Below are 13,895 nucleotides of genomic sequence, written 5' to 3'. Positions count from 1 at the left end.
ACGCAAGTTCTTTGTTATTCCTACTTAGCTGTTGACTCTGCTCTGGTGGTTGTTGCCAGAATTTCATCAGCCAGCTTTGTCTTCTCTCGGTTCATTTTAAACTTCGTTAAATGTAAACTTTGCAATGGAAAGTGTTGTCACTTTGTTGACTGTAAAGCACAAATTGGTCCATAGATAAGTTAAAAATTGGGTTGTCTAGATGATGCTGATGGNTGAGAGGAAAAGGGGAAATAGATAGATGCACATTCGGCGCAACCAAGCACTTCCCAAAACAGCCAAATCAAAAGGGTTACTTAATCAAATGGCCCATTTCATTCAACCATTTGAAATGGGTTAATCAATTGTAGAGAGAAAGAAATAAGACAAAATTAAAATATTCACACAGTTATGTATTGCAGAAATAAGTTTAACCTTAATAAGCAGATCATAAAAGGACAATGTTGGGCCCTGTCTTTTTAACTGGCATAAAATTGCTCACATCCCTGATATCTAACGGCATTTCTGGCCTAATTTGGCAGGTCTTTTGGCTTCCAAGCTCAGCTAAATTTTGGCCAACCTGGAATTCCTGGCTTGTTTGCTAGCCTTCCAAGCTTCTTCAACGACGCCGGGTCCGATTGAAAAAGGTGAGAAATCAAGATCGGGGGAGCCTCACCACGCCCCCCAACCCGCCCACTACCCGCGTTGTTATGCCTAGACCGTGGTGAACCCTGTTCCGTCCCGTTCCAAGGGCGCTTAAGCCCCTAAGCAGGCTCTGTGATCCCTGTGAAGTGAGACCGTCTATGACAGCCAAGTTCAGGGCAAGCACGGGCTATACGGCTCTCACTGCGGCTTTCCTCCCCATTGGCGGCGCCATTGTGCGTTGAGACTACGAGTTGTTGGTTTTCGTCTCTGCTCTAACCAGCAGATGGATCCCCTCTGATATTTTTCTTATGAAACTTGTGCTGGATTAATTGATGGTCGATTGGATGTTTGCATTTCAGGCTTTTGACTGATTGTCGTCGTCTTATTGATTGTGGTGGTTCTCGCCGTGGTTTATCTTGACTGAGTGATCTCCTCCTCATCGCCTTGATTGAGGTCGGCCGGGATCATGGGTGATACGGAGATGACCAATAACGTGTCGGAAGATGACCGGAAATTGTTCGCAGGTGGTTTGCCCCAAGAGACCACGGAAGCCGAGCTCAAAGAGTATTTCGGACAATTCGGTACGGTAGCTTCGGTGAATATCAAGATGGACGCCATGACGGGTCGGAGTCGCGGGTTCGCCTTTATTGTTTACGAGGATGTGAGCTCTCTGGACAAGGTGCTCAAAGACGAGTTCCACAACTTTAAGAACAAGAAGGTGGCCGTGAAAAAAGCGGCTTCCAAGCAGGGCAAGATCTACGTGGGCAAGTTCAACACACCAATTACGGAAGACGAAATTAAGCAGCATTTCAGCCAGTACGGCAACGTGGTCGAGGTGCAACGACCCGTGGATCGCAGCAAAAACAACGAACCCAAGAACTTCTGCTTCGTGACCTTCGAGAAGGAAGAGACAGCCAACACCCTGCTGAAAAAGGCCTCTGAGAGTGTCCACGGGCAAGAGGTGGAGCTGAAAAAGGTCACGCTCAAACAAGAAGGTGGCATGCGCGGAGGTCGGGGCGGTGGTATGCGCGGGGGTATGGGTCGCGGACAAGGCGGTCACGGAGGCTGGGGTGGCGGCTACGACGCATGGGGTGGCTATGGTGGCGGCTGGGGTGATTACGGCGGTTGGGGCGGCTACGGCGCCGGCGGTTGGGGTGGGGGTCAAGCGCAAGGAGGCTGGGGTGCTTATGGTCCCGGGGCTGGGGGTGGCGGCAAAATGGGTATGGGTGGCGGATACCAACGAGGTGGACGCGGTGGCCGAGGAGGTGGCCGGGCCGCTCCTTATTAGATCGCAATCTCCGTCTTTCCCCTGTTTCTCCTCCTCCGTCGACTTTTCTCCACCCCTCTTTTGCCTCCGCCATTACTTCTTCCCTCTCTCCTTAACTCACTTGGCCGATTGAACTCGAGAATTGCTGGCAGGCGGTGGGAAAGTGACGACCAATCCATTTTTTTTTCGTTTTGTTCCTTGTGTTCCCGAGGTCCAGGGGGAACCTTGCCCTTCGTCACAAACGCCTTGGAAGGCACACCCTTAATTAAAGCCGAAAGACGCGTGTTTTTGGCCCATCCTCTTGGACCTGGGAGTCTCAGTAGCCGCTAGTTCCATCATCATCCTCATCATCATCCTCGTGTCCCAGGTTCTCCGACTTTGAAGATGACCCACTTCCCCGTGGGCGCGAGCGAGGGCGTCCTTGCACAAGTATTAGAAACCGCTGCGGATATTTGTGTGTCATCAGTGTACTCCTCCTCATGGAATCATCCTGCCTTGGACTGAGATCTGGGGCCGCCATGCTATGTCGTGTTGGTTTGCCTGAACAGGGCAAATATTGAATTGACCTAACCATTGTACAATAAAAAATACTTACGGTCGATCATGGCCTACCGTATATTATGAAGTGTTTTGTCCTTTAAACAGGCTGTCAAGCCGGTATCGTTAAGAGCGTGAATGAATATTGGAGTATCTCTGGATTCTCATCTTACCTCTCAAGCAGTCCCAATCTCTGATACATTTCCATGATTGGTTAACAAAGAACTGGCATGGTGGTAGGCATTGAATGGGCTGGTTTTGACTAGGGGAGTGCGAGCAATTCATACATGACCTTGTCTCATCACCACATACAAGTTCCCGACATCACACCTGGACTTTCTGAATGAATCCTAAATTTTGAAATAGCAAGAAATTGTGCCCACTCCACCGATTGACAGTAGATAAATTAAAAGCCAAGAACCGGATCTTTGTTACTCGACCTAACTTTTCTCATCTTCCAACATCTGGCGTAGCTGTTGGTGATTAGAGACCCACTATTGGCATTACCTTTCAAGCCTTTAAGGCCATACCCAAAAGAGGGGGGGGGGTCAACAAAGCCCACATTGCTTCCCTCCCAAAAACCATCGGTATAGTGTGTATGGGGTGCATGAAACATTGATTCCTCTAGACCTTTTCAGCATATGGCTTCGTCTTGTTCGTTAGGCTGTAGAATTTATATTCTATCAGATTGGGCGGGGAACCGAATCAATGACCTATTTACTTTTCATATTATTTAACTTGGGAAGAATATCCTCCACAGTTACTTCACAAGTCTTTGTGTAGTGTGGGTTCCAAGAAATCAAGAGCACAAAAATGGGGTTCATTTCATTAAGCAGAAGATTCAAAAAGTCATATGCGTTCTGAAATGTAGAATATTACGAATAAGAATATGATCGAGGTTCTTAAACCTTAAAAAATAAGCTATTGATTAAATATTTCAGGGTTTCCCTGTTGGTCGGGCGAAGTGTGCTTTTCGTCATTATCTAGCTTTAGTTCCCATTTTGAGGCTATTTGGTTCACTTTTCACCCAGCGCCTTTTTCTAGACCAGCTTTTTAAACCATATTTTTTTGAGACTTCTTTTTCGATGTTTAAATGATGATGATGATAATAATTGATAAAGGTTTTAGTCGGAAGCCCTGTTTGTTCTCGCGCCAAATCTTTGTGAATGTTCCTCTGTTATTGTTCTAGAATCAGGCATGACACTCTAGCATTCAATTGGTCAGATACGACAAAACTGACCAACTTGCTGCTTCTCAGTCTACCAAGTTGCCTACGAAATTGGGTAATATAGCCAATGAAATGGTTCTAATGAAAGAATAAAATGATCAAACTGGTCAAAAGGGGCCCTAATTTATAGCTTATGGCTATCTAGCTGAAATTTGGCCGTATAATCAAAGCCATTTGGTTCATGCCAGCCTCTTTTCGATGTCAATGCTGACAACCGCTCAAGCATTCACTCCTGTCTCCAAAATCGCGTGGTAAGGGCTTCTGAATTGAAAGCAGCTCGTGTGAAACCAAATCCGCATTCACTAGCACTCTTGACGTGCTCATTCCCTTGAACCTCGTCGTCCGGGTTTCAATGTCCGAAGCTCAACTCATCACGTCGTTGGCTTCTCACACAGTGTTCTCCTCGGTCTCCTCGGTCTCCTCGTCCACCATGCCCGCAGGAATCCCAGATTGGCGACTCAATCCCTGGCAATGGGTCGATCAGATCGTGGAGAAGAGTCAGAGCTCGCCGAATTCGGTGTCCTGGTCCGACCAGGTGGACGAATTCTTCGACTCCAAACTCCAAACTCCAGGGGTGTGGCACGAGTTGCCCTCGCTAAACGACACCCCGGTCCATGAGCTTCAGGACGGACAATTAGTTCGATTCCGGGCCATCAGATCGTGGAGAAGAGTCAGAGCTCGCCGAATTCGGTGTCCTGGTCCGACCAGGTGGACGAATTCTTCGACTCCAAACTCCAAACCCCAGGGGTGTGGCACGAGTTGCCCTCGCTCAACGACACCCCGGTCCATGAGCTTCAGGACGGACAATTAGTTCGATTCCGGGCCATGGTCCAAGATAACTTTGAGACTGAGTTGTACTTGTCTCAATTCCGAGTCCGAGACCTGAATTCAGGCCGGATTCGATGGGTGACCTCGAAGTACCGAGATTTGGTAGCTTGTGGTCCCCGTGAAGAGTTATTATCCGATGAGTCGGACCAAGTGGTTCACGGGGAACGGCAGAGCTTTTATTGCGTGTCCGTTCCCGGCGAGGCTGCTTGGGCCGCCGAAGGATTCCGTCGTCGCTCTGATTCGGCCTCGCCGATTCCGTCTACGTCCAAAATGGGCAACCACCTCAAGCGTAGAAACACGGTAGACGATGCTATGGAGATGGCAGAATCAGAGGAGTCGAGCAAGCGGATTCGGACTCAAGCTCATCCGAATGGAGCGGCTTCGGACTCAACAACGGGCTCTAATAATAGCCTGAGTCTGAATTTGCCCTTGCCCGATGCCCAAGGGAAGGCCGCCATTATCAAGTTCTACAACTCTAACGCCAGCTTTTCCATTAATGATGTGTACGAGTTTGTGGGCATCATCTCCTTGGATCCGAGTTTAGCTTCTATGCCACATGAAGGGGACATGGAACAGGACTATTTCGAGCAGTTCAATCAACAAGAGCGCCTGGTTCAATCACCTCCACCATCCCTGATCCCTCGGTTACACGTGATCAAGCAGAAAGTCGTCCTCCACTCCAATCCTAACCTGACGGAGATGTCGACCGTTGTTCCAGAGAGTGCCACCGAGTCCTTTCTAAAATGTCGGGACTCGTTGCATGATATCCTAAAGAAAGTTCTTTTGGGCGATGGCCTTGCCGCTGATTACCTGATGTGTCACTTGATGGCCAAGATCTACAAACGTCAACATGGACTAGTGTTGGGCAAGTTTGCTCTGAATGTGTTTGCAGTGCCCATGGAACAGAACTATACTCACCGGCTTACCACCTTCCTCCAGCAGTTGATTAGCAAATCCCATTATCTGGCCCTCACCATTGAGGCCTTGAATAAGCTCAGTTTCTTTCCCAAGAAAGATCACCACGCGAATCGACTCATTTCAGGAATGCTCCAGCTCTCCAAGCACACGCATTTGATTCTGGACGAAACCAAGATGAACCAAGGTCAACTTACCCCTGAGGGACTCAATAACTTGAAAGCCTTGGGTAACCTAATCTCGTGGCAAAAAGTGGATTATGATTTCAGCTTCCATCAATTGCCGTTTGAGAGTGATTGTCCGTGCTTGATCCTCTCTGAAGGGCGAACAATGCTGCCAAGCGATTTTCAACTTTTGCTCAAACCCACCGTAGAAGTTACCCCCGCCTCCATCGATGAAAGCTTGCTTAGCGCCAATGCCGCCCTGTCTTCAGAAATCTTGACCCATCTTCGAAACTTCTTGACTCAAGCCCGATTTCTAGACTGGAAACTCACTGCCGATATTGAGGCCGGAATTGAACAAGATTTTGTTCAATTGCGAGCTGAAGATCCCACGAAGTTCACCCCTGAAGATTTACACGACCACTTGGTGCTAGCCAAACTCATGAGTCAGAGTTATGGGCTCAATAACTTGGACCATCACGTGTGGACCAAGGTCAAGGCCATGGAACTCGAGCGCAAAGAAAGGCTTGTTCATCTGCCACCACGTAATCGTAATGGCGGCTTGCTTGGACAAGAATAGAAACCTCCTCATTCAAACATTTTGTTCTTGTATCTATATGAAACTCATGTCGTTTTATACTTTGTCTATATAATCTCTCGCCAAACACGGTTTGCAGCCAACTCGTTTTCTCATTTCCGGCACTCTTTCAGGATGACTCTTCAAGCCACATGTGTGAAGTTCATCGCTACACATGCTGAGTTGCTTGATTCCTTGGAAGGGTTTCCTGAGGAAATTGGCAAAAGGCTTTGGGACGCATTGGTTGCTCTGCCTGACAAATTAAACGGTCACCAAGGAGCGACAATTCTAGCAAACTTCACTCATGCGTACCCCGCGTTGGTCCTACATTCTTGCCAATTGTCCAATATCGTCGTCTTGGACAAGCATGACCTTCAGTTCTTTGCCCTATTTCAGTTTGTCAGACAACTGGATCTCGCTGGATGCAAGATGGGTAGCAATCATGATCTCCTACCGCAGATTCATTCATTTCAGTCACTAGTCCAGTTGTCCTTGTCTGAAAATGCATTGGATGACTCTGGGATAGCTAATTTAATCAATCCTTACTTGTACAGAGGCGGCTTTCCCAGACTGAAAGAACTCGACTTAAGTTTCAATTCCTTGACGTCAAAAAGTGTGGCCAGATGTTTGAAGGTTCCGAATTTGCAGAGACTTGTTCTGAGCATAGACGTCGAATCCGAGTTTTGCAAGGTGTTGAGAAGAAAGAACCGAGTGGATTGGAATAAGATTGAAACCAAGGGCTGGGCTCTGCATCTCTTGAATTCGTGGCTCAAGGAAACCAAAATGCAAATCGTGCCTCAACACACTAGCCCAAACTTTTATGGAAGGCCACGTCCAGCATTCAGCGCACCTCGGTCGCAAAACGCCCCATCGAAGTTGCCCATTTTTATGTATGAACGCAGAAAGATTTCCTTGAAGCGGAAACTGGAGTCAATCAATCCCACTACTTCGTGTGAAGCAGACTCAGTTTCTGATCGTCAACTAGACTATGACATTTTGAATAAATACTATAAACGGTAGTTCCTGCACATCTTGAAGATGAAAATGTATTTCGACATAGAGATTATGATCAACATAGTAATTTAGTTTAATAGATTAAGGCCCATGTTTCAGTACCCCTTGGTGCTCGAGATACAAAGGTAAGGTGCTTCTATACATAGCTTCATTTCCTGAAATGAGTTTCAATCTCTTCCAAACTTTTGCCCTTTGTCTCTGGAACAAATATCAGCACGAAGAGGCAACTTGCCAAAGCGAGTGATGCGTACACCCAAAAAACGCCATAAAATCCTATCAGAATCTCCAAGTTGACGAACAACTTGATCACCAGGAACGTGTTCAGCAAGTTGAAGGCAGAAGAAATCGAGCCTAAAAGATTGCGACTGGCTCTTGGCAAGATTTCTCCCATCAGCACGTAAGGAACAGAGGCAAATCCCACCGAATAGCCAACCATGAACGTGATTAAACCGGTCAATGGTAGCCATCCTAGGCCCTCATGTTGATCCACAGCTTTTAGATAGAAGAAGGTTCCCACGGCAGCGGATGAAATAGCCATGATCAATCCCGATGCAATAAGTAATATACGACGTCCCGCCTTATCCACTAAGAAAATCGACACTAGAGCAATTGTGAAACTATTCGTTAGGATATTGGAGGATCTTGCGACCCTCGCTCAAGACTGGTTCAGTTACCGAAAGTTGCCAAGAATTGGACCAGACCCACAATGATCGTGGCCAAGTTCTTGTTCACAGTGGAGCCAGCAGAGTCGAAGATGGTCACGGTGTAGAAAATAACGGCATTCACACCGCTCCATTGTTGGAAAAACATCAAACTCATGGAGATGAACAAAGGCATCATGATGGACGAATCGATGCAGGCTGATTTGGGCACGTTGTACGGGTCGTTTTCGGCCTTCGTGGCCGCAAAGTTTGACCGTTGAATGTTTTCTCGTATGATTTCCAGTTCCTTGCTGAAGAAAGAGAACGGATTTCTGTTTAGTCCGATGGCCCCATATTGGACAAATAGTGTACCTTATTTGAAGGCCAGTTCAGGAGGTCAAAATGTGCCTCAATATAAAATCAGTTATATCCTTACTCAACGTTGCGATTCCCTCTGAGCCAAGTGAGGGCCTTCAATGCGGGTTCATTCTTATTTTTGGACAAGAGCCATGAGGGCGATTCTGGCACAATTGTGAGTCCGAGCAGAAAGAGAACGGGGAAATTGGCACAGAAGTAGGACAAGTAATGCCACGGCAGATACGCCCCCATGATGTAAGTCAGCAGAGTGCCCGCAGCCATGAACAGGGCTGGCATGGAAGACAAAGTTCCACGGATTCGGCTTTCGGTACATTCAGCAACCTTTTCGCAACAACAATCAACATTTAAAATATCCCTTAAGCTCAATTAGCTATCTAATCATATCCCAATTACTTACATAGATTTGAGCCGATGGGATGGTCAAACCTACCCCCACACCCATGATGGCCCTGGCCGCAAAGATCGAGCTCAGCGATTCGGTGATGGACGAAGTTCCCAAGAAAATGAACGTCAAGATGGAAAGTGAGGCCGATATGACCATGGTGAGACGACGGCCTAATCGGGATAACGGCAGACTTGAAAGAAGGCCACCGCAAAGAGCTCCCAAGGGCGTCAAGCTCGCTGTAAAGGAATTGAAAGTCAAAAGAGAATTCTAACTTCTAGAAAAGATGTAGCAAAAGCAGAGAGGTGCAAGCAAGACATTTACCCATGGTGCAACCAATTCAAAATGTTGTTCAGTATGTTAGCACTCTATTTGTTCATGTGAAATCATAAGTTAGATCTGTGTGGCTCAATTGCCGTCATACATATCCATGAAGCCTGCTCCTTGGACAGAGGCGCGTACGACAAACTGTAGTCTGAATAATTGCTACGTCCATCAGTGCCTTGAAGGCTGGGGATGGCCGGAGAGGCCCAACCGCGAACCATTCCAGCCGTGAAGAAGCCCAAGGACACAACGGTGGCTGCACTGATCTGGAATTTAAAAGAAAACTTTGTTTCGAATGGTCTATCATTGTTCCCAAATGTAAATACTAGATTTCAAGCTTGTTTATGTAGTGAAGGGAAATCATTCGTTTTCTTTGAGTGCAAATTTGTAGCACATTCTTGTGCTCACACGTCCTTTACTTAAATAGCAAGTAATGGTCATGGGATGCAAACACAGTATCAAAAGGGCAACAATACGTGTTAGTTTTAACTGTGGTTTGGTTTAGTTAGATCCTGGTATCTTAGAAAAATGTCTTGAAATATCGGCATTTTCGTTTAATGGCTCTTTGGGTTCATATTGAAAATGTAGTACTTGTCGTTGAATTAAAAGATTACCCTTTCCCCTCAATTGCCTACAGTCACACACAGGGTAATTCAATTATCAGGAGATGCCTCATCATCACGATTTAGCACTCATATAAAATCTGCAAATCTACCAATCGGTTACGTCACTTAACAATAGAAGAAATATCATTTGTTCAACTTTGCACCACCTTTGAGGTTCGAGATTCCTCTCTTGGAAAATGAATGTGCATTAGTAACACAGAACTCCAGTTCAATCAGTCTCATAATTCAAAAAGAATCCGTCAGAGTTGCCGATAGATTCTGAACGAGCTGCGCAGATCAAACCAAACGTGAGTGAACTCTGGTATTTTCTACTCGAGAAACTTTAAGCTCCGGTTATTTTTTCCAATTCCCTCTCGGATCTGTGCGTGGATGGACTCAAACCCGACAACGTGGTGACAATCCATTTTGTGGCTACACTACTTGGAGAACACGTACCTTACACACACGGACAACCAAAATCAGTTCCATTTTCCTTTAACACATTTCAGCTTGTGGGAAAAAACGCCAGTGGTTATGGTTCTTAGGTCTAATTTGAGTTTTATCATGCCAGCACTTCCTGTCGGTGAAATTGGTACGTTAAAACATACAGAAAGGACTTGCATGAATTTATGAAATTTAAGAAATACTAAATACTTTTTGGTTACATGGCTTATCTCGTGGTTTATTTCATGTACAAAAAAGAACGAACAGAATCAAATCAGTGCTCTGTTAATTGATATTCTGGTACTTTTGTAGGGCCGTCCAAATATGACGATTAGTTCAATGAGAGATATTCCGTCTGTTGAAAGTCATCAGTATCCCACAACAAGGATTATTTATCAAGTGGAATGAGGATATGGCCAAATTTTAGCTTGAAAGTGGCGGAACTTGCTATTACTTTGAATGAGAACTGAATTATTTGTAATTGAAGCATGTTCAGCCATTTGTCTCTTAGTATGTATATGGTCCAGAATCAATGGAAAAAACTACCTACATGGTCTTGAGTTGCAGAAGAGGGGTGACAAATGCTAAAAATCCAACTTGACCCAATCAATTCTATTCTCAGCTCGCTTATTTGATAGATCGAAACATTTTTTCTTCGTTGTATGTCTTTACCAGACGGATAGTAATATTAGAGCTTCCGTACAACATAATTGAAGTGATGGTTGGCTTTTGAAAACTTTGTGTAGTACAGTACAACCGCTTTTTGTAATAAACTGACCACAACGAGGCCCTAGAGCAGTTTACTGTTTGTGGGTTTAACATGAAATACGTAAGCTCAAGTCTATGTCTGTCGTTTGATCAAAAGATGTCAAAAGATTGTTAGGCTGAAGTTGAAAGAAGACAATGTTCGACGGAAAAAATGTTCCCAATGTGTGGCTGGTGTTAATTCTTGTTCGAACAAGCTTAAAGTTCAACTGTCTTTTTTCTCACTTGGGAGGTTTTTTTGTCGACTGGAAGTGGTTCATAACGATGGCGTTGTGGTCTGTGATGATCCTCAATCTCACAATAGAGATTTAGAACACCATCATTAGGTACAACGAACATTGTAATATTAGTTTTTGCCATGAGATCATTTTCCTCAGAGTTTGCTTGTTAATGATATCTAATTGCCTTTTTAATGTAAGCTCCACCAAGCCTTATGAACCAAAGAGGAAACGGGCGATTGGATTAGACTGGAAATAGGCCTCGGGCTAATTCAAAGTTGAGAAAACTGAAAAGGGCAAAAGAAGCTTTGGAGAAATGTTGAAATGTTATTTGCGGAGGATATAGCTGTGAATCCTCTTATATTTGGACATTTTCATGATTGCTCTTTATCCGGCAAACCTTTCTTGCCGGATGAGAGAGAAATGTTACATCCGATAACGAATGGCCTACAAATAACTGAGTTGATCCCACTCTTTGTGAGTCTTGTTTTCATTGCATTGTGAAAATAGAGTAAAGCGTGATTGATCATCTTTCAAAAACTGAACAATTTTCCCTTTCAAAAAATGGACTGAGTTTCAAATCAAATGTATGTAACAGTGAATTGTGGTATAAGCATGGGAAAAAATGGGTTTTTGATAAGTTGTCAAAGTACAAGGGAGGAAAAAGCCTTGATATTTCAAAATGAAATAATTGACTTAATTAGGCGGATGAAATAAAGTGGAGGGAGATTTTATTCAACGTATTTTGAAGCTCGTGATGTAACAATTGAAGTTAACTAAATTGAATCAATCATTTTAATTGAAAGATACTTGAGCACAACAACATATAGTAAAGAAATAAATGAATTTTGCACTATTCTCAGTTCTAATCAAAGTCAAAGTTCGAGCATTGTTTAAAAGTTCGAGTCAGGTGCTTCCATGCCTCCAAATGTCATGTCGTTCAAATTTTGAAGCATCTGGCAAACTATTCTTCATCCACCGACACGTCTGCCAACATTTACTTTGTAGTATAAAAACAAACCAGAGCTAAAAAAAAGATTGCTAGATGACATGGGCTGCTGCTTTTGGGTAGATATTCCTTTGTTCAAGAAAACTGACTATTACCGGATCTTTCTGATGTTGCCCCCTACCTCAACCAACATTCTTTATCAAAGTCACTAACATTTTCCTTGTATACATACATATTTCATGTCGTTTGAGTGTGAACCAACAGAGAACAACCGTTCCTTTTTTTAAGTGTACCTCACATTCCTCGATGCGTCAGCTCTGAATTATTTGAGCGTATTCATGACAGAAGTTCAGCAACACACCCAAACTCTCGGTTGTCTAAATTGATGACCGAAGCGCTTGCGAGAAGATGCACATAACCCGGTATATTGAGCGTAGTGCAACCTAACTGATCTTCGTACTTTCCTCAAAAATGAAGTGCTTTATTAATGGTGATTTCAACCCTGAATTGCACGATCCTCAATGGTATGTATTTATAAGATCACCTAGCGAGAAGTTGAAACTGATCTCGACGTTGGTTAATGCGCAGACTTCTAGAGATGTGGACTGCGAACGGAAGCTAAAACTTCCCATCTTCTAAACCGTTCACTTTATTTCAAATAAGCACTCGATACGACCAAAAGATCTGGTTGAATAGATAGACTTGGCCAAATTTGAGCTCAAAACTGTGCTTAGGGAACTCAGGAGATATGTCCAAAGTTATGTAGTAAACACTACATAAACCCGGCTCTTGGTCAGCTAAATAGACTCTTGACAACATAACTTTGAAGCGAATCAATATACAAGTTCATAATATACGAATGACCTCCCTTGAATTGAAGAGATCTACGTTCCTTATTTTATGACTTTATTTCGAAAAGTAGCTCAGACTTGTTATGACCAAGAGCAGGCCAATATGGCGGGAAACTTGTTCACAGTCCATATTCCGAGAAGTTCGTGGTTAATGAGACCCAAACACCTACTCTAATTTAAATGTTGGGTTGGTGTTTCTCTCATTTCCTGTTTGGATTATCCAGGCGGATTATCGGTACATGTCTTGGAGACAGTTACCCTCCATTTGAGAATTGGAAGCCATTAGATTGTGAGACTGGTTTCAATTATTTGTATTTCTTTCGTCAATTGAAATTTTCCAACATCTCCTCCAAGAAAGACAGCGATATTGGGTACCATCACCATGATACATCACGCATGATCGTACAATTATGCTTGCATCATGTCGTACAGTTAGAGTACGTACTTTCCAAAGTACCACTTTAGACAGGCATTGGCCCGAAGAAAGGAATATCATTTGAGAATGGTACTTACAAGTCATGAAAAGATCCCCACCTACCCAAGCTTTGAGAGAGGATTGGCTCCAAATGCCACGAACGCAATAAGACCGCAAATCCATGAGAGAGCTCTAAACTTTTGAGCGCCTTTGTCTGAAATCTAACTCTTGACTCACCTGGTTCTGTACCTCCATGTAGCCAGCCAGACGACTTCTCATATTCTGAAAAGAGGTATGAAAAAAAGAAGTTATAGAGGTGGTTAGAATTTTTCAAAAAGTCTCATTTTCTTTGATCTATTAAACTCGATGAACGAGTAGCGCTTTTGAGCTTAATAGGTTTTGATCCTCTTTGGGTGGGTGGCCTTTGACCGTAGTTGTTCAAGGTTAGTTGGCAAAAAAAGTATTTGAAGGGAGTTGTATTTCGGCCAATGCATTTAGCTGATCGAAGCCCATACAACCGTACAAGCTTGATATGTGTGAACAAATAATCAAGTTTTGTTCCTTATTGACGTCTAACAAACATTCAAGCCCTAGAATCTAAAACTGTCACTCTCACTCTGACGCATCAAATGAAGCACTTGCCTTAAGTAATTCAGCAAAACAAGGATGATTTTGATTTGAGAAAAAACTGGATTATTGATCGAAATTTCGAGCATTCGAGCACCGAACAGTTCGTTTGAGTGCAATCAGACAAAAAAAGATTATCCGATGAATA

At 44.0% G+C, this 13,895-nt stretch overlaps 3 protein-coding genes across 4 annotated transcripts in view; 2 read left to right on the top strand and 1 right to left on the bottom strand.

Moving 5' to 3' along the window:
- The first annotated feature begins 488 nt into the window (after positions 1-488).
- On the top strand, positions 489-2,504 carry LOC131885095 (RNA-binding protein squid-like). Its single transcript, XM_059233033.1, has 2 exons — positions 489-623; positions 981-2,504. The coding sequence occupies exon 2, from the start codon at positions 1,088-1,090 to the stop codon at positions 1,907-1,909; it is 822 nt and encodes a 273-aa protein (XP_059089016.1). The 5' UTR covers positions 489-623; positions 981-1,087; the 3' UTR covers positions 1,910-2,504.
- Positions 2,505-4,005: 1,501 nt separating this feature from the next.
- Positions 4,006-6,268, top strand: LOC131884771 (mini-chromosome maintenance complex-binding protein-like). Its single transcript, XM_059232648.1, has 2 exons — positions 4,006-4,232; positions 4,292-6,268. Exons 1-2 carry the CDS (start codon positions 4,006-4,008, stop codon positions 6,135-6,137), a joined length of 2,073 nt encoding a protein of 690 aa, XP_059088631.1. The 3' UTR covers positions 6,138-6,268.
- Positions 6,269-7,154: 886 nt separating this feature from the next.
- Positions 7,155-13,895, bottom strand: part of LOC131884990 (facilitated trehalose transporter Tret1-like) — an 8,395-nt gene continuing 1,654 nt past the window's right edge. The window contains exons 2-7 of one of the 2 annotated variants that reach the window (XM_059232904.1): positions 13,358-13,402; positions 8,974-9,139; positions 8,565-8,788; positions 8,226-8,488; positions 7,823-8,100; positions 7,155-7,748 (exon numbers count right to left, since the gene is read on the bottom strand). In XM_059232904.1, the coding sequence (XP_059088887.1) occupies positions 7,297-7,748; positions 7,823-8,100; positions 8,226-8,488; positions 8,565-8,788; positions 8,974-9,139; positions 13,358-13,402 (1,428 nt within the window). In that variant the 3' untranslated portion in view covers positions 7,155-7,296. Of the gene's footprint in view, positions 7,749-7,822; positions 8,101-8,225; positions 8,489-8,564; positions 8,789-8,873; positions 8,893-8,973; positions 9,140-13,357; positions 13,403-13,895 lie in introns of those variants that run through there. The other variant, XM_059232905.1, reaches the window with a different exon arrangement.

Source organism: Tigriopus californicus, chromosome 8 (assembly GCF_007210705.1).
Source record: "Tigriopus californicus strain San Diego chromosome 8, Tcal_SD_v2.1, whole genome shotgun sequence".
NCBI classification, from domain to species: domain Eukaryota; kingdom Metazoa; phylum Arthropoda; class Copepoda; order Harpacticoida; family Harpacticidae; genus Tigriopus; species Tigriopus californicus.
This window is presented reverse-complemented; position numbering and strand designations above follow the sequence as displayed.

What these genes read in the sequence shown, in the direction of transcription:
- LOC131885095 (XM_059233033.1), top strand. Translation starts at nt 1,088, where the DNA reads ATGGGTGATACGGAGATGACCAATAACGTGTCGGAAGATGACCGGAAA.
- LOC131884771 (XM_059232648.1), top strand. Translation starts at nt 4,006, where the DNA reads ATGTCCGAAGCTCAACTCATCACGTCGTTGGCTTCTCACACAGTGTTC. An exon ending in CTCCAAACTCCAGGGGTGTG is followed by an intron (nt 4,233 to 4,291) that starts GCACGAGTTGCC and finishes ACGGACAATTAG; the next exon opens with TTCGATTCCGGGCCATCAGA.